Here is a 20985-nt window from a genome sequence, read left to right as displayed (position 1 = left end):
GGCTGTTTGTTGTTTAATGGTACATAAAAGAAACTATTTTACCTTTAATCCACTGAATCTCCTAGGAGACACTGCTATAAAAGATCAATGGTTTTATTTTCCTGATAATGGTCTGCTAAATATTTAATCTCTTGATCTTCCTAAGAAATTAAGACAATAGTATGAAAGTTTTAAAACTTTTTCTAACTTATTTGCAAGAAAAGAACCCATTAGAATATCAGAAATATTAAACCCTAAAGAAGAGGACTTTATATCAAAAGAAATATCATGATTAATCATCTAACGAATAATTGCAAAAGCTCTATTCATCTGCTCTTGTTACAATATTAAAACCTTTTTTAAAACTGAACAATGACATACCTGAGCTTCTGGTTGTACTGTTTGACCTTTTCCAAGGAGGCTGCATTTATCTGAGCTTGAAATTCCTCCACTGAAACATTGTCTCTATAATAATATCCTTCCATGCTCTCCAGTGCTGTGAAAACAAGTAAATGTACTCTTCATGTGACTGTATAACTCAGTTCTCTACATTTAGTGTCATCTTATTATTAGTAAATGCATTGAATAGCACCAAATATGACCATATATACAAGAAATAAGGTTAAACCAGTCCAAAAACAGATAAAAATCATTCTTGGGCTCAAACATTTGGCAATTATCTTTAGTAAGTAGGCAAAGGTAATTTCTAATTTAAACTGTCAGGACTTCCCTGGTGGTCCAGCGGTTAGGAAGACTCTGTGCTCCCAATGCAGGGGGCCGAGGTTTATCCCTGGTTGGGGAACTAAGATCCCACATGCCACAACTAAGCCTCAGTGCTGCAACTAGAGAAGCCCATGCAATGAAGACCCAGCCTAGCCAAGACAGATGAAAAGAAAAGAACTTAAAAAAAATTTTGTCCTCTATTTTTAAAAAAGTTTTGTACATGTTTTTGTGAAGCTGAACTCAAACTTTATATATATTTACACATATATATTATTTATACTCAAACTTCATGGCTTCCTTCATGGCTCAGTGGCAAAGAATTTGCCTGCCAATGCAGGAGATACCGGTTCAATCCCAGGGTGGGAAAGATACCCTGGAGGAGAAAATGGCAACCTACTCCAGTATCCTTTCCTGGGAAATCCCACAGACAGAGGAGCGTGGCAGATTACAACCATGGGGTCACCAAAGAGTTGGACACGACTAAATGACTAAACAACACAACATACATATACATAAACACTTAAATGTATATATACACATATAAACACACACCATATATACACATGCATATAGCTAGGTATGAGATGCAGAAATGTGTATTAACATAACGAGTAAAAATTTGAATTTGTCTGTCTCCATGTATATTAATATTCTCTTGCAGTTGCAACTAAATTATGAAACAAGAAGTACAGATAAAGAGAACTGTTAGAATACTACCTCTAGTTCAATGGTCAGTTAATTCAGTTCGAAATAAATAAGCTCTGTCATGACCTTGAGGGGTAGAATGGAGGTGGGGTGAGAGGAAGGCTCAAGAGGGAGGGAATGTATGTATACACACAGCCGATTCACTTCACCGTATAGCAGAGACTAACACAACATTGTAAAGCAATTATACTTTGATAAAAAAGGGACCATTTATGGAGAAACGTTTAAGGAAATAAATAAATAAGCTAAAACATATTTATATATATGTAAAACTTACCAATAATTTCAAATGCCTTTGATTAATATAGATTTCTTTCATAACTAACATTTTTAGTTAAGTGTTTCTTCTTCCTTTAGACTTTACACAGTGGTATTTTTAACCTTTTGGAGAGGAAATGAATCACAGGAAAGTGCCTAGAAATACAAGATTCCCTTTCAAGAGGCTGCCAGCAACAGGAATGGCGATGGATCCAATTTGGAAATGCAAATTATTTCCCCTTGAACTTGTTACCACTAATGAGCCGCAATTTTCAGCAGACTAATTCAAAATGGATAAAAAAAATAATCTTTCAAAACTGCTAAATGCCATAGTCTCTAAACTAAATAATAATGTTTCCTCAAATTGACAAAAACATTACCACTTTGGGGCAAAGACAGAAAAGGCACTGCTAATTTTAGCTGTGCTGTTTTCTAAAGTAATCAGATTTTTAGGACATTGAAGAAATGACAAAATTTTTAGAGTATTGCTAAATTTAATTTTTTTTTGAATGGCATTATTGGTCTATAACTGAGCAAATCATTTGTGGAAAATTAGAGAGAAAGCTTCCTAACATTTACTTCAGTACAGAAAATTGAATTTGTGGGCTTCTTTCAAGGATTATTTATTTGTTTATTCCTTATGAATTCTGCGTTCATTAGAATATTTGCAACTGGTTCAGTAAGCTTCTGGGCCTGCATACACACAAGAAATATAAGGAGGTCTCCCTGATAAAACAATCCTCAAATACATGTGACATTCCCTTTCATTAAGAGTGTTATTTGTGAAAGGCCACTATTCCAGGAAGATTCAGCCTGTCAATAGTCATATTTCACTGTGCATTCCTCTTCTGATTATAAAGCTAATAGTGAAAACCCTTGCATTGGAGTAAAACCATAACTTCCACTGCTTAGTAGCTGTGTGACCTTGGGCATGTTAATTACTATCTAAGATCCTCAGGTTTCTTATTTGTGAAATGGAAAACATGACCACCTACTAATAAAGGTACTTGGGAAACAATTACATTAAATAACAGTACCTAAGAGAGCCCATGACTATTCTTATCACTAACTGAATGTATTTTATGCACTAGGTGACCAGTGCCCCACAAGCATGATCTACTTCTATTTCCACAATAGGTGGAGATGATGGATGAGTGAGCCTAGCCAAACAGGAAGTTTGGTTCCAACTAAGAGGAGGATCCAAGCAAGGATGTTTCAGTTTGTGATTTAAGGCCAAGAAGATTGGAAGGTGACACTAGGAAGGGGTAATGGGACAGGAGGCAGGGGGTTGACAGTGCGAGGGAACAAGAAAACCTCTGGGATCTAGTTTCTATAAAGTCTTGATGACTCAGCTTTGTCCAGAATGTCCAGTCCTGCTCTAAAAGCTTGTTACAAATAGAGAAACAAATGTTCCTTATATTTCTTAAGATATTTTCAAATTCAGAACAGTTACAATTCACAATTATATAAATTTAAAAACAATAAGAAAAGAGTTTAAAATGTTGCCAGGAGTCTCAACAATATAGGGAAATGAACCCCCAAAAAATGAGTTTTATGTTTAAAAAGTAAACTTTGTATGGCAAAGTAGAGAAAGGAGAACAACATTCCCTATTTTAGGTGAACAACTTGGTTATATTTTTTAAAAAAGAAAATAGAATGACATATACCAAACTAAATTTGTATTCTCAGCAGGAAAAAAGGTTAAATATATAATAAAATCCAAACTTCAAAGTCTGACCCTTCCTTAGCATTTCCTTGTCTAATTTCTTAATTAGACAATTAAGTCTAACTGGTACAGGCATAGTTGGTTGAATAGTCTTGACATACTTGGTGGAATAAATATTTTAAAATAGTACCAACATATTTGGTTGAATAAACATTAACTTACTTAAGAGCACTTAATTGAAAGCAATATTTAAAACACTACTTGAGTTTGTTAGCTTGTTTTAGTCCTACTACTTTTGAATTTAGAAGCAAAACATTATTTTAAAAGCAGGTATAGTCAGTAAAAAAAAAAGTTAGAAAATTATAGATTAAATTATCTAAGACTGAAAATGAGCCTTTCTTCCACTCACTCAAAATACATTTCACAGCTTTTCCAAGAAAAGGATTGATCAGAAAAAAATATGGAGCCTCTGAGTAACAATTTTAAGAATAGTTTCAACTAACACCCTCTTCTGATAGCACAAAAGAATTGCACTAGTTAAAAAAGACATTACATATGGACTGTTACAAATCCCCAGAAATGGTCAGAATTCTTCAGAACTGGCCACAGCATTTGTAAAGAAGAGGCAAGTTTTATCTGTTACTGTGACCAACACTGGGAAAGGCTGTGCTACCTTGTAAAGAGATGTGGGTGCTCACGCTCATAAAGACCCACTCTTAACTTTGAGGAAATTTCAGTTCTGGGAACTGTTCTTCCTTTTAAAAAGCTATTACATATTCTGTTTATACATACTCTGCAAAAACCCCAATGGAAAACTAAAGGATGCACCTTTTAAAGAACCTTAAGAAGAGTTTTCCAGGAAAAAAAAAAATGTAACTTAGAAACTGACAGTGTTTATAACAGACTGCTCCCTTTTATTTAAAAGAGAGAGAGCACTCAAGTTTCTGGGTGATTTTAATTATGTTCAAAGAGGTAATATCTTTTATTTTTTTGAGGTAATACCTTTTCAAGAAGTTAGGAGCAACAGTTTTGTGTGCCAGCTTTTTGCACAGGAAGTGAAGAAACCAAATATCCCCAAGAATGTGCTTGTGGAAAAAGAACCAGCATCGAATATTCCATTTAGTTTAAGGAAAATTACTATCAGAGACCCAGGAAGTACGTACTTAACACTTTATAAGAAAGGGATGCTATATTGCTGGGCACAATATATACCTAAAAAACAAACAAACAAACAAACAAAAACTTTCATCTGATGTCGTGTCCCAAAGAAGTAGAATACATGGATCCAAGAACCTGCCTCCAAAGGTTCTTCCCAAGCTAGGGATTGAACCCATGTCTCCTGCATCTCCTGCACTGGCAGGATACTTTACTCCTGAGCCACTTGGGAAGCCCCCAGTTTGTCCCATTAACATGCTGCTAAATTGTCCTCCCAGAAACAGAGGCCCATCACAGTCATGAAGGACACCCTCCCTAGACAAAGGAATGGATCTGAAGATGCAAGATGTGAACCGAGGCAGATGTTCTAGAGCCACCCACTCGCATCCCCTTTCCAAAACGAAGGGCTTATTCTCCAGCTGCTGTGACTGTCAGAAGGCATCCCTCAGTGGTCAGCTCCCTAGGGCATCTTCAGCCTGTTCTGATAACAACTGTCCAGCTGAAATTACATTTTCTCTGTGTAGCCCGAGTCCTAATGATCTAACAGTGCAGAAGCACAAAGGCTCAGTTCTCACTGCCCTAGCTTCCCAGAATCTAGAAGTGTCAACACCGTGAAATGGACTCAGCTACTTAAGCAAAGATGAACTGGATACCTGCATGTGTGTGTGTGCAGTCATGTCTGACTCTTTGCAACCCCATGGACTGTGTAGCCCACCAGGTTTCTCTGTCCATGGAAATTTCCAGGCAAGAATACTGGAGTGGGTTGCCATTTTCTCCTCCAGGGGATCTTCCAGATCCAGGGATCGAACTCTCAGCTCTTGCATCTTTGCATTGGCAGGGGGACTTGTTTTTAATTGGAGGATAATTACTTTACAAAAGTAATTGTACATTACAAAATTGTGATGATTTTTGCCATACATCAACATGAATTGGCCATAAGTAAACATGTCCTCTCCACCCTCCCACCTTCCTCCTCACCCCATCTCTCCAGGATGTCACAGAGCCATGGCTTTGGGTGCTCTACATCAGACATCAAACTCCCACTGGCTATCTATTTTACATATGGTGAAAGATGGGCAATGTCGCTCACCATTGGAGAAGTGCCAATCAAAACCACAAGGAGGCAGGCAGTTTCCTTACCACTGCACCACCAGAAAGTCTGTGTAATTGCACAGTGATTTATAATCCACATCGCACCATGCTTTCTCAGTCCTGAGGGACATTAGAATCACCTGGAGAGCTTCTGAAATATACTGACATTTGAGCACCACCTCCCAGAGATTCTGACTTCATTGGTTCGGTGTGGGACCAAGCACGGGTGTTTTCTAAAATGTTCCCAAGATGATTGAAGGGCAGCCAGCATTGAGAAGCACTGCAAGACTGCACAATAGCAAGCCAGGCATCCTGGGTGTCTATCTCCCTTGAACTCCCATTTTCACTCAGTTTATAGTCACTTGCTGTATCCAAGGGCTCATGAATCCCAACAGGATTCATTGTCTGGCTTGCAGGAAGTTATTCTAGAAGACTGCTTCACTGTGATCTCCATCTTCTGGTGTTTTGGTTATGCTTTGTGTTGATTTTTCTGTCTGGCTGTTTCTGTGTTCCTAACCTTGGAAATCTGTCTTTTTGTCATTTTGGCTGCCTAGATTCTTGTTCTTCAGCAGCTCTGGTTTTCAGCAACGGATGTTCCCTAGAGGGTACCTTACTGGCCTCCAACTCTGGAATTCCTGATTTACTCGTTGGTCTGATCTCTGCAGGGCACCTCATACATCAGAGTACCCTCCTCTGCCCAAGGATCCACGCAGACAAGAAAAACAACAAGTCAGGACATTTGCTGCTTCTTACAAGTATGTTGTCCTTGGTACCATATACTTGTGAGCTTCCCATGTGGCTCAGTGGTAAGGAATCCAGCTGCCAATGCAGGAGACGCAGGTTCTATCCCTGGGTTGGGAAGAAGGAAATGGCAACCCGCTCCAGTATTCTTGCCTGGGAAATCCCATGGACAGAGGAGCCTGGTGGGCTACAATCCATGGGGTCACAGAAGAGCCAGACACAACTTAGCGACTAAACAACAACAAGCCATTTACTTAGCACCATCTACTATGGACCATATAGTTAGGAAGGCTTCCCAGGTGGCACTAGTGGTAAGGAAACTGCCTGCTGATACAGGAGACATAAGAGACGTGGGTTCAATCCCTGGGTAGGGAAGTTCCCGTGGAGGTGGGCACAGCAACCCACTCCTGTATTCTTGCCTGGAGCATCCCACGGACAGAGGAGCCTGGTGAGCTGCAGCCCATCGGGTTGCAAAGAGTTGGACACAACTGAAGCGGACTTAGCACGCATGCACAAACAGTTAGAAGGGCTGATTCTAATACATTTCCCAGGAAAACTTCAAATTCATCCACTTTATTCTTTTATATTTGCTAGCAAAGACTCATGTACCCACAAAATGAAAACCCTTCAAATAAACTTTCATCCCAGGAACAGACTCTATTTGGAATCCCTTCCATTTACCACCACGTTCAATTACCAGATGGTAATCTCTACTCAAGCTGGGGCTGAATTTCCTGTGCTTCTCTCTGAGCTGATGAAAACTCAGAACAACTAATGATTCCTCATGGGAGTTCTGTGAGTGCAGAGGAACCTCTGCATCTCCTTTAAATAAACAACCTTATCACTGACAGATTGTTAATGAGACAGATTCCCTTCCAGTCTTCTTTACCTATCTGTGACCTCCATGGCAGAAGAATTTCCACTATCGACTCTTCAAATCATTTTTCATATTTTAATGCTGTGTGAATACTAAAACCTAATGTTTGTGAAAGCTTTTCTTTACATTACATTGTAAAAGCAATATTGTACTCACTGAAATCATATATATTTAGGGATTCTTTTTAAATTAGCTTTAGCCACAATTATAAAATAGAGACTCCTTGCAAAATAATTCTTTCCCTGTGCATATTGGCTGCTGGGTATGATATTCAGCTATTTATGGTTGTGTGTCACAAATGTAATCACTTTTTTAGAAGAGATGATTAATGCCATCTGTCATCTCAAGAATGACTTCAAAGACAAAATTTTTAAAACGAGAGAAAGAAAGGAAATGAAAGGAAGGTCCTTTAACAAGTGCATGGTCTGCTTAAATGCTATAAAAGTGAACATTCCAGACCAGTAGCCTTTTCTTTCTTCTGAATCTTATGATCTCTGTAATGCCTTTTCACATATTTTAGGCTAACCTATTCTCCTAGCCTAGTTCCAAAGGTGTATTTTTGCTCAATTTCTTTTTTTATTTCTTTCCATTGTAGATTCTGTTCACCTATATGGACTCTACCACATAAATGAAAACACCTTCTAGTAACTCCTAAGATCTCTTCGCTGAAATTTTTCTCAGCTTAAATGCATTCTTGCCAAGTGTCTGTTTGAGGTAGCCATTGTTTTTTGTGAACTGAGAACTTCCAGATGTACAAGCTGGATTTAGAAAAGGCAGAGGAACTACAGATCAAATTGCCAGCATTCACTAGATCATAGAGAAAGCAAGGGAATTCCAGAAAAACATCTACTTCTGCTTCAATAACTATGCTGAAGCCTTTGACTCTGTGGATCACAACAAACTGTGAAAAATTCTTAAAGAGATGGGAATACCAGACCACCTTCCCTGCCTCCTAAAAACCTGAATGCAGGTCAAGAAGCAACAGTTAGAACAGGACATGAAACAACAGACTGGTTGGTTCCCAAACTGGGAAAGGAGTATGTCAAAGCTGTATGTTGTCACCCTGCTTACTTAACTTCTGCAGAGTGCATCATGAGAAAGGCTGGGCTGGATGACTCACAAGCTGGAATCAAGATTGCCAGGAGAAATGTCAACAAGCTCAGATATGCAAGTGATACCACTTTAATGACAAAAAGTGAAGAGGAACTAAAGAGCCTCTTGATGAGAGTGAGAGTGAAAAAGCTGGCTTAAACCTCAACATTCAAAAAACTAAGATCATGGCATCTAGTCCCATCACTTCATGGAAATTAGAAGGCGGAAATGTGAAAACAGTGACAGATTTTATATTCTGGGACTCCAAAATCACTGTGAATGGTGACTGCAGCCACGAAATTCGAACACACTTGCTCCTTGGAAGAAGAGCTATGAAAAATCTAGACAGTGTATTAAAAAGCAGAGACATCACTTTGCTGACAAAGGTATGAATACTCCAAGCTATGATTTTTCCAGTAGTCATGTATGAATGTGAGAGTTGGACCATAAAGAAGGCTGAGCACCCAAGAACTGATGTTTTCAAATTGTGGTGCTGAGAGTCCCTTGGACTGCAAGATCAAATCTGTCAGTCTTAAAGGAAATCAACCCTGAATATCCATTGGAAGCACTGACGCTGAAGCTGAAACTCTAATACTTTGGCCACCTGATGCGAAGAGCTCACTCACTGGAATAGACCCTGATGCTGGGAAAGATTGAGGGCAGGAGAAAAGGGTGACAGAGGATGGTTGGATGGCATTATCAACTGAGTGGACATGAGTCTGAGCAAACTCTGGGAGATAGTGAAGGACAGGGAGGTCTGGAGTGCTGAAGTCCATGGGGTCACAGAGTTCGGACATGACTTAGGGACTGAACAACAACAATAACATTGTTTTTAAACTATAGCAATTGAAGGAAGGGTAATCTATCTTGGAATGCAGGAGACCCAGGTTCGATCCCTGGGTCAGGAAGATCCCCTGGAGAAGGAAATGGCAACCCACTCCAGTACTCTTGTCTGGAGAATACCATGGAGGGAGGAGCCTGGTAGGCTACAGTCCATGGGGTCACAAAGAGTCGGACACGACTAAGCGACTTCATTTCAATCTATCTTTTAGAATTATAACATGCAGGAGGTACAAAGCAGAATTTTCACTTGGTAGTGAATTTAGATTTCACATGACTGTCAGTTCTTCAGTTAGCAAAATTGATTTTATTCCTCTATTCTATTTTTATTAAAATAAAATAAAAAAAAATTCCAAAGCAAAACCAAAGCAGTCTTGAAAACTCAAAAGAAGAAAAAATGTAGTATTCTGTGGTACCACTTAGAGAAATCTTGTGACCACAGCATGAATCTTTTTTAAAAAAATCATAGACAAAAAGAAACTATACAGTATTCTGGATTTCTGATCTTTCTGGCTTTTGTGACTCCAAAGATTAAAAAGATTCAGGACATTCCCTGGGAAATCAGTTCACCGCAAGAATCTTCTTATTCATGTCAATCTTAATTTTTTCTACTGCGGTTAACACTCATTGTTCACTTGCCAAAACAATTTTTTTTAATTTATAAAAGGGATACATTTTTACTGACAAAATTAACATAATGCAAAAAAACTCAAAGAATAAAAAATCAACAATTTAATCACCCAATGGTATTGAAAACAAATATATATATGTAAGTATATACATACATGTATGACATAATTGAGTATATACATTTTTTTGTAATCTGTATACTATCGAACTTTTTCTATCTCATAAAATATTTTAACCTTATGTTAATGGATTTACAATAATTTATTTAAGGCAAATTAATTTATCTTTATTTAAGCCACTCGTGTCTTCTCTATTATAAATAATGTTGCAATTCTACTTGATAAATATTTATACCAAACACGATTTTTCCTTAACAGACGGTCACACAAGGAAATATACTAAGTATTCAGAATAAACTTTTGAATTCGTGAAAAAGAATGATGGTTATTATTACATTTCTTTTAAACAACTGATAAAATAATCTAAGTACATGAAGTTTAAAAAAAAAGCAATTACCTTGTGAAAAAAGAACAGGATGAATTTTAAACCCTCCTCCATTTTTCAACCGTTGAGGCAGTTGTTCAAAATGGTAACTATCAATGTAGAAATAAACTTTCAGAGCTTGCCGGCTTCCTTCTGCTTGATAAGTAAGAGGAACATCTAAAATGACATTTAATGTTATATTACTTCCTATTATCAGGGTATGTTATATAGCATGTTTGTTAAAAACTAGTATTCATCAATTACTTTACATTAAAAGTACCCATTTATATTAAGTTCAGGTTTGGAATACTTAACAGCACTATTTGGTGAAAGAGTATTAAATCAGGTTCTCATTAGCTAATGCAACAGATTTATTATTGTACTGTATATAAAATTCTGAAGTAGAAAACTTCACTACACTTTGACACACCAGATGTCTCAGTTAACTAAATGAGAAGTTTAGATACACGTGGTTTGGAATCAAAATCTCCCAAGGCAGCTGCCTCATTCATATTTTAGTCAAGATGACTCCTTGGGGTACACTTGTGATGTAGTGTGCAAGAAACTGAGTGCATAGCAACCATTATCAAAATTAGCATGGGTTTTGCAAACTCCACTCTCTGAGCAGCAGATCAAAAATGCATTACCTCTGTCCCTGCCTGACAGTCATTAGACATTATCTGTTTAAACTCTTTTAGCTGCTTTCAAAGATCCTAAATTTAATTACTCACAACAAAACTCCAACCAACTTGAAAAGCTGGAATGCTGCAGTACTATTTCACAGTGTTATCATAAATCCTTCTTATTACGATACTTGTCCGTGACAAATAACTTCCACTTCATTAAAAAAGAATGCAAACTCTTCCTAAAAGGCTACAATAGTCACATTAACCAGTTTAAAATTAAGGCCAAAATAGAGTAAGTATTTAATATATGTTCTTGACTCAATATTATTTTTACCTTGCTTCTTGAAATAAAACTGTATAAAAGTAGAGCTCAAGATTAAATACCATAAGTGATCACAGATTCCAGGTTTCTTACTAAACGTATCTAATTCTGCATATCAATAGAGGACTTATTGTATTAACATCTACAATTTCTTTTTATACCATATAATTATGGTTATTTTTTGTTTCTTTTTTTTTTTTTAAGGGAGACATGAAGAAATTGAGGTTAAGAAAGAGAATAAACAAATTTCACAGTTGAAGATTAAGAAGTTAAGTGCATTTTAATGAGTAGGAAAATTCTTTTTTTTTTCTGGTACTAAAATTAAAGAAAAAAGATGCATGAATATTAAATAAAGATTAAAATATACATAATAGTTGTATCTTCTAGTTCCCCTTTCCATACAATGTCTTTCATATATATTATAATTTTGTTAAATTCTATCCCTTAGTTCCAACATAGTCAATCTCTGTATTTCCAAATGGATAATGTTATTGGAAGGAAAATGAGAATGCAGCAGTATCATATGACTGGGTTAGCAAAGCACAAATAAAGATGCAACACCAGGAATTAGGAAACTGAAAAATGATTGAAAATGATCAAGTATACTAAATCTAAAATGTGGTTAAAACTAAGAGTGCTATGTGAAAGACTTTTCCTCAAGGTATTTGCTACATATGTAAAAGTACAGGCGATGCTAGTGGTAAAGGATCTGCCTGCCAATGCAGGAGACTTGAGACCTGGGTTCTATCCCTGGGTTGGGAAGATCCCCTGGAGGAGGACATGGCAACCCACTCCAGCATTCTTGCCTGGAGAATTTCATGAACAGAGGAGCCTGGCAGACTACAGTCCATGGGATCGCTAAGAGTTGGATATAACAGCAATTAACACCTTCATTTTCACTAGTTACATCATATAACATGGGAAATATTTTGTACTTTCTCTATACCAAAGTGGGTCAGAGTGCCCATTTATTCCTTTGTATCTCTCACTAGTAGCTAAGGTCCATGCCAACAGGGATTTTATTTTACTTAATCAATATTATATCCCTAGAACTTGGTTCAGTACCAAGCATGTTATATACACCTTATAATTATTTGTTCAAAGAAAATGAAATATCTTTAATCCAGATATTTGAGTTCTATTTGCTTGGCTTGCATTTTTCTTCAGAATCTTATTGTTCTTTAATGCAAAAATAAGACTGTGAATAATGCTAAATGGAGCTTTTTTAAAAGGACACAGATTAATAAAGCAGAGACAGTGGCCTCAAATATTTACTGAATACTATCGTAAGCCTTACATAGTGCTAGAGACTTTCAAATACATAATTTTCTTTAAACCTCACAATCCCATGAGTCAGGGAAAGCTAATATTCTCATGCTTGCAGATGAGAATGGAGCCTGGATATGAACTCTGATTTCTTGATGTCAAGGCCCAGTGTTCTCTATATGCTTCATGCTTCCAACCCTCTGGACTCAGTCCTTCCCTTATAGACACTCAGCCAACTAGTCTTCATCACAGTGATGCAAACTAGTCAGTCTGACCCCTCTGCTTCTAGGCTTACAGAAAGATCAAATCACATGCAGTTAATAAAAAAGTTGTAGTTTTCTTACACTATTTCAATATGATGTGATGACACTTGGGTATAAATAATTCTCTTCTTTCTTAAAACAACTCAAAATAATAACTATACTATTATAACAGTTTAAATTTGCTTAGAATACCTAGTATCATAGCCTTGGAACTGACTTGTCACTGGGGAACTAACTTCAAAAGTTGAGATTATGCTTCAAGGGAAATATATAAAAATGTACTGCCACACAATATAGCACAATTTTTGTGTTTATTGTGTCTACATTTATAATGTTATTTATATAATGTCAAAATATTATGTACATGGTCTCAATTACTTTTAATATTTAGTATATATTTCAATATACAAAAGTTAAATCTCTCATAATGGCTGTTCAGTAAATATTCTATCAAGCTTAAAATACTGGTTCATCTCCAGTTAACTCAACAGACCATTCACCAGTAATGTCATATTTGAATCATGGACAACGTGCTCCTTTGAGGTCATGGTTCCTCAGGCAAAATTCAAAAGAAAAAGTATCAGGTTATATTGTGAAAATAGAGTTTCTCTGCCTTGTAGTGAAATTATTCCTACATTATTCAAGGAAATGAACATATATTCTATATCTGCCCACAGAAGACTGTACAATTTGCCCAAATAATATTATCCTTATCAAATAATCCCCTTTACCAAATACCCGCCAGAATACAGCCTAAATCCCTAACATTGTAATTCATGTTTTTGTGCTCTCTCATTTATCAGTGGAGATGAAACTTTAATAAGATTCTATTCTCTCTGCCCTCATAATTGAATACATACAGGATGAACCACTTCCCATCTCCACAGCTACTCAAGGTCAAGTCACCATCATCTCTCACCTGGGTCACTGCAAGGCCTTCCTAAGTGGTCTCTCTGCTTCTGCCCTTGCCTGGTAAGGTCCACTCAGCAGCAGCACAGACTGCCTTTATTTAGTATGTGCCATTCCCCTGCTCAGTGGCTCAATGAGAAAGGCAAAGCTCATTCAAAGATGTGGCCTCCTCTTTATCCTCAGCCCCTTCTCCTTTCCCCTCTCTGACTTTGCTCCAGCCACACAGCCCTCCCTCCTATCCCCAGAATGTGTCACACACACTCCCACCTTGGGGTCTTTGTTCTCATTGTTTCAGTGGACCTGGAACACCCTTCTCCCAAATAAAGTAGGCCCTTTACTGAATTTCTACATTCACAGATGCAGAAATACATTCACGGGTTCTGCATTCACAGATTCGACCAACTGCATGTCCAAAAAAAAAATTTCAGAAAGCTCCAAAAAGCAAATTTGAATTTGCTTCTGATCAGCAACATTTTGCAGAGAAGGCAAGGGCAACCCATGCCAGTACTCTTGCCTGGAAAATCCCATGGATGGAGGAGCCTGGTAGGCTGCAGTCCATGGGGTCGCTAAGAGTCGGCAACGACTGAGTGACTTCTCTTACACTTTTCACTTTCATGCATTGGAGAAGGAAACGGCAACCCACTCAGTATTCTTGCCTGGAGAATCCCAGGGACGGGGGACCCTGTTGGGCTGCCGTCTATGGGGTTGCACAGAGTTGGACACAACTGAAGCGACTTAGCAGCAGCAGCAACATTTTGACCATTTACACTGGTATTTACATCAGAGCACTTATTAATATATTGGTATTCTAAGTGATCTAGAGATAATTTAAAGTACACAGGAGAATGTGCGTAGGTTACCTGCAAATACTACACCATTTTATACGATACTTGAGCATCCGTGGATTTTGGTATCTGAGAGGTTCCTGGAACCAATTCCTGAGAAATAACTCTTGTCTGTATGACTTGTTTCTGGTCTTTACCCTCCGCCTTAGAACGCTTCCCTCCCTAGCACGTTATTCACAGGCAACCTTTCACCTGCCCCTTTATTTTCCCTCTTTGTTCTTTTCTATGTCCCTTCATGCAGTCATATTATTATCTCCTAATTTATTATCAAATTAACTCTTTTATTTCCTGTAATATTTATCTCTGTCTGCTTAGTCCTCTACTCCACCCAGCACCTGGAAATGTGCTTTGCCATAGTAGGCATTTTAGAAATTTTTGATAAACGATTATCATTCCTGGATAACAAATTAAATGAATATTTATTGAGTCCCTATTTATTGTACTAGATATTGGAAATGTGAAAATAAATAAAAACCTTTCCAAGTTCTGAAGATACAGAGCTTCTACCATAATTCATAGGATCCTTACACTTACAGATAGACAAGAACCAGAAAAATAACAAACTGCTAAAAGATTTCTTGGCCCGATAGACACATTTTAAACCTATATGTGACAATGTTGAAGTGGTATATAAATGATGATAACTTGCAGAAACTAAAGAACTATTTCTCTGAATGTAGATTTCTAAAAACAATGCCCTTGTTAGGCTTAACAATGGCAAATTGCTAAATGAAAGGGATACATTTCAATCTTTCAATTGAATTTCATAACTTCTTTGCAACATTAGATACAACCAAGTTCTGTCGAAATTTTTTTCTTCATTATGCACAAGTTTGTTTTTCCTTCTACTTTTATAACCATAAAACTTTTCTGCCTGCTGCACTCTATAAACTGAATTGACATTTGTTCATTCATCTCCTTGAAAAAAAACATTGTCCTTTTTGTTCCAGGCACTCTCTTGGGTACTGGAGATACAACAATGAACAAGACAGGAAAAAGTTTTGCCATCTTGAAAACTGTACAGGATGAATAAGTGAATCAAAATAGTTAATATGATTATATTTGTACACATTAAAATTTTTGACATGGATAAAATAACCTTTGATTTGTACTTTTAAGCTAGCAAAAATGTAAAATATGTGTCTACTCCTTCAGAATTAAATTATAAATTTTATCAATTATTGTCAGATCAAACAATTATAATGCCTTTCTCAACTGATTTGATCTAAATGTTATACAATGTGAGCATAACTTAGGTCTCTGTGTATTACTGGTTCTAAATGCTCCAGTATATTGCCTGCTAACACAGTCTTTACAGGATTATTTGAAGAGGAGCCGTGGAAACCCAATACAGTCATTTCTGCTATATAATTGTTACATGTTAGAGCAAAAGCTTTGGATGCCTCAGAGATTATCTACATAGCTGGAAATATTAGGGCAGTTCTTTTATTTAAAAATATTGACATGAAAAAAAAAAACAGCAGAAAGGACAAATGTTCTATCAACCCATTTATAAAATTCAGAGACAGAAAGTAGAATCAAGGTTAGCAGGGACTGGAGAAAGGGAGGAAGATAATTACTATTTAATGCATATGGAGTTTCTGTTTGGGAGGATGAAGAAGCTCTGCAGACGGATGGTGGAAATGGTTGCACAACATTTTGAATAAACTGAATTGTACATCGAAACTGATTAAATGGTAAATTTAATGGTATGTATGCTGCTGCTACTGCTAAGTCGCTTCAGTCGTGTCCAACTCTGTGCGACCCCATAGACGGAAGCCCACCAGGCTCCCCCATCCCTGGGATTCTCCAGGCAAGAGCACTGGAGTGGGTTGCCATTTCCTTCTCCAATGCAGGAAAGTGAAAAGTGAAAGTGAAGTCCCTCAGTAAGTGTCTGACTCTTCGAGACCCCACGGACTGCAGCCTACCAGGCTCCTCTGTCCATGGGATTTTCCAGGCAAGAGTACTGGAGTGGGGTGCCATTGCCTTCTCCGAATGGTATGTATATTTTATCACAATAACAAAAAAGAAAGAAAAGACAATCTTGAGTAGCACAAAATTTGCTGCACACACTCCAAAAAAGTTTTAGAGGTCAAACTAAGAGATAAAAACATAAATATAAAATTAGGTGTAGATTTAATGTATATATACTTTTTATCACTTCCCCAGTTGGTTTTATTATTTTACATTAAAAATAATATTTTATATATAACTTAATCTTCATATCAAATATATTCATATCCAAGTTTTGCCATATATTGTTTGATAACAAAATAAATCTTATAAAACACATATGAAATATTTAACTACCTACTTGCAACCAGTGGTTCCTCTTCTGATGGTTTAAAGTAAAAAGAAACCTTTTCCAAATCAAACAGTGCAACCAGTGTGTCTTCTAGCATGGCTTGTTCATCTGTCTAGAGAGAAGAAAAACAATACATGATATGGTTGGATTGTTTGAGACAGAGCATAACATAACATAACACAACATCCCCAGACCAAAACTAGCTTCACTTGTGTTTTATTTACATACAAACCACATTATCAACATACCTAAGAACTTATTGCCTAAAATGAAATGAACTAATCCTCAGATTTACAAGTTTCTCTTGTAGCTTCATGTGTGTCTTTTCCTCTACTGTCTACATGATTCTGAATAATTTTTCAGTCTATTTTGTAGCTAGATTCTAGTTATACTGATTTTATCTATTAGTTACAGACAAATGTGTACACATAAACACCTTATTTGCCTCCATATCTCTATAATCTTATAAATGTAACAGCTGAAAAGTAAAAATACTGTTTTCTTAAAAAGCCACAGTACGTAATGGTCATTGTATTTTACAATAAGATAACCTATGCATTATTCAATTTGCAATTTAGGAAAACTGTGATAAAATCAATTTTCGTGTATGTGATGATTTTTATTCCAAAGAGCCTGGGGACAAGAATCATTTTCACTTGCCTTTATGAGGACTTAATCTTCCCTGTTGGCTCAGAAGGTAAAGAATCTACCTGCAACCCAAGAGACCAATATTCAATCCCTGGGTCAGGAAGATCCCCTGGATAAGGGAATGGCAACCCACTCCAGTATTCTTACCTGGAGAATTCCATGGACAGAGGAACCTGGTGGGCTATAGTTCATGGGGTCACAAAGAATTGCTGGGAGGGATTGGGGGCAGGAGGAGAAGGGGACGACAGAGGATGAGATGGCTGGATGGCATCACTGACTCGATGGACGTGAGTCTGAGTGAACTCCGGGAGTTGGTGATGGACAGGGAGGCCTGGCGTGCTGTGATTCATGGGGTCGCAAAGAGTTGGACACAACTGAGTGACTGATCTGATCTGAGAGACTAACACTTCAACACTTTCAATCTAGAATGTTGTGAATATGAAATCTGATTTGTTTTAATCTTTCATTTCATTCCTATATTTTACAGTTGAGGTAGGTAAGACCCAGACTTAGTAACAAGTAATTGCATATCTCAGCATCATCATCTTTTAGTACTGGGTTCTGGGCATCCTATTAGCAGATCAGTGTAGTATCAAAGTCTTGTACTAATTTCCTCATGAAAGAATAATTAACTTTATCATACACATCTTTTTTTTTCAAAGGTAAATTTATTTCCTTAAGAAAATCAATGGTCTTTTTAAACAATAATTTTAACATGCTATGTCCTCATTTTTAAAATTTGCTGTAGCTTATAACCATATTTTGGAGGCAGCATAAGTAGAGGGTGGAGATGGTAAAGAATTTCTATTGTGTGGGGAAAAAAAACCATGAAGGCAGCCCCAGACCCCAAAGAAGGACAGCATGGGTAACAAAAGGTTAAGAGCATCATCACTTTGTACCTCAGTTAGGTACTTAATATAATGGATGGTACACACTCAATGCTGGATAAAGGTTTATGAGATTCTTACTTTTTAAAGTCCGTTGGAGGGTAGCAAAATGCTATAAATCTGAAATTGTAGGGACAGGACTAAAGAATGAGCATTTTTCCAGTTAACAGGAATATATACACACACAGGAAGAAATGTCCCAAACAGGCATTGTAATACATAGATGTGGTTAAAGTCATACCCAAGGACCTAGGACTGCGCGCAGCATACCAGAGACACATAGACTGCCAGTGACTGCAGCTCCCCGGGAGCCCTTCACAGTCCTAGGAGACTTTTATGCTCTTGTTACAGAGATAGAAAGATTATGGGTTTCCTAGACTTTTTTAAACAACCTTTGGATTTTTTAAATCAATTTTTAAAAATTAACTTGAGGATTGTTGTTGTTGTTTAGTTGCTAAGTCAGGTCTGACTCTTTTGTGGCCTCATGGACTGTAGCCTGCCTGGCTCTTCTGTCCATGAGATTTCCCAGGCAAGAATATTGGAGTGGGTTGCCATTTTCTCCTCCAGGAGATTTTCCTGACTCAAGGATCAAACTTGCGTCTCCTGCACTGGTAGGCGGATTCATCATCACTGCACCATCAGGGAAGCCCAACTTGAGGGTTATCAGACACCAGTACAACTCACATGTCATAAATTTCACCCATTTTAAGTGTACAGCTCAAGGGCTTTTAGTATATATACAGAGCTGTGTAACTGTCACCATCATCTGATTTTAGAATATTTTTCCCACAAGAATTGAACCTCCGTGTACCTTCCCCCAATCCTTAGCTCCAGGAAATGACTAGCCTACTCTCAGTCTCTAAAATTTGCCTTTTGTATTATTTCACAATAATGTGATCAAATAATACTGGTTTATTTCTCTTACAATATTTTCAAGGTTTATCCATGTGGTAGCATGTATCAGTAGCTCACTCCTTTTTATTGCTTAATAATAGTCTATTGTGTGGATATACCCCAACTCATCATTCAGTTTTTGGACAATTGGATTGTTTTCACATTTTAGCTATTATGAATAATTTTTCTAGGAACATTTGTGTACATGTTTTTGTTAGAATATGTTTTCATTTCTCTTGGATATTACTTATGAGTAGAATTTCTGGGTCATATGGAAATCCCATGCTTAACATTTGGAGGAACTGCCAAAATGTTTTCCAAAATGACTGCTCTGTTTTACATTCCCTTCAACAGTGTATGAGGGTTTTAATTTCTCTACATCCCCGCCAACGCCTGTGCCTATCTTTGTCTTTTGGATTACATTCATCCACATCTCTGTGACACAGTATCTTATGCAGTTTTGATCTGCATGTCCCCAGTGGCTAAAGATGTTGATCATCTTTTCATGCGCCATTTATACTGTCTTTGGAAAAATGTCCATTCAAATCCTCTCTGCCTGCTTGTTAATTGAGTTGCCTTCTTATTCTTTAGTTTTAAAGGATTCTTTATATAATCTGGATGTAAGCCAGTTACTAGATGCATGGATTACAAGTTTTTTTTCCCATTCCTTTGTAGGTTTACTTTCAAATAAAAGTACCAGCACATAACAGGCCAATGGCAGGTATTAAGTAAGAAGAGAATATAAATGAAGCCTCATTAGCTACTTAATTCATTCAACAAACACTTAATGCCTACCATGTATTAAGAAGTGGGCAACTGATCTTATGTAATTTTTATTTGATAGGCAAGGAGAAATTAATATTTATTTTGTCTTAAAACACTTTTCACAAGAGGTGAAAATATGCTATAGGAATGAAATAATGATTAAATGATAATAATGAAAAATTACTTCTTCTCCCTTAGAAGAAATAGAGTAGCCCTCATAGCCAACAAAAGAATCTAAAATGCAGTATTTGGGTGCAATCTCAAAAAAGACAAAATGATCTCTGTTCATTTCCAAGGCAAATCATTCAATATCACAGTAATCCAAGTCTATGCCTCAAGCAGTAATGCTGAAGAAGCTGAAGCTGAATGGTTCTATGAAGACCTACAAGACCTTCTAGAACTAACACCAAAAGAAGATGTCCTTTTCATCATAGGGGAGTGGAATGAAAAAGCAGGAAGTCAAGAGATACCTGGAGTTACAGATAAGTTTGGCCTTGAGTAAAAAATGATGCAGGGCAAAGACTAACAAAGTTTTGCCAAGAGAACGCACTGGTCATAGCAAACACTCTCTTCCAACAACACAAGAGGCAACTCTACACATGGACATCACCAGAAGATCAATACTGAAATCAGATTGATTATATTCTTTGCAGTCAAAAATGGAGAAGCTCTGCTGCTGCTGCTGCTGCTGCTAAGTCGCTTCAGTTGTGTCCGACTCTGTGCAACCCCATAGATGGCAGCTCACCAGGCTCCCCTATCCCTAGGATTCTCCAGGCAAGAACACTGGAGTGGGTTACCATTTTCTTCTCCAATGCATGACAGTGAAAAGTGAAAGTGAAGCCGCTCAGTCGTGTCCTACCCTCAGTGACCCCATGGACTGCAGCCTACCAGGCTCCTCTATACATGGGATTTTCCAGGCAAGAGTACTGGAGTGGGGTGCCATTGCTCTATATGTCAGCAAACTATAGGAGCTAACTGTGGCTCAGATCATGAACTCCTTACTGCCAAATTCAG

The 20985-nt window shown here is 37.3% G+C and overlaps 1 protein-coding gene across 2 annotated transcripts in view; it reads right to left on the bottom strand.

Moving 5' to 3' along the window:
• The window catches only part of PREX2 (phosphatidylinositol-3,4,5-trisphosphate dependent Rac exchange factor 2), a 302189-nt gene that overhangs the window by 70345 nt on the left and 210859 nt on the right, over positions 1 to 20985 (bottom strand). For both annotated transcript variants that reach the window (XM_019973769.2, XM_070802636.1), the window contains exons 33-35: positions 16787 to 16889; positions 10275 to 10418; positions 361 to 475 (exon numbers count right to left, since the gene is read on the bottom strand). In XM_019973769.2, coding sequence (XP_019829328.2) covers positions 361 to 475; positions 10275 to 10418; positions 16787 to 16889 — 362 coding nt within the window. The remainder of the gene's footprint in view (positions 1 to 360; positions 476 to 10274; positions 10419 to 16786; positions 16890 to 20985) is intronic.

This window comes from Bos indicus, chromosome 14 (assembly GCF_029378745.1).
Source record: "Bos indicus isolate NIAB-ARS_2022 breed Sahiwal x Tharparkar chromosome 14, NIAB-ARS_B.indTharparkar_mat_pri_1.0, whole genome shotgun sequence".
Classification (NCBI taxonomy): domain Eukaryota; kingdom Metazoa; phylum Chordata; class Mammalia; order Artiodactyla; family Bovidae; genus Bos; species Bos indicus.
This window is presented reverse-complemented; position numbering and strand designations above follow the sequence as displayed.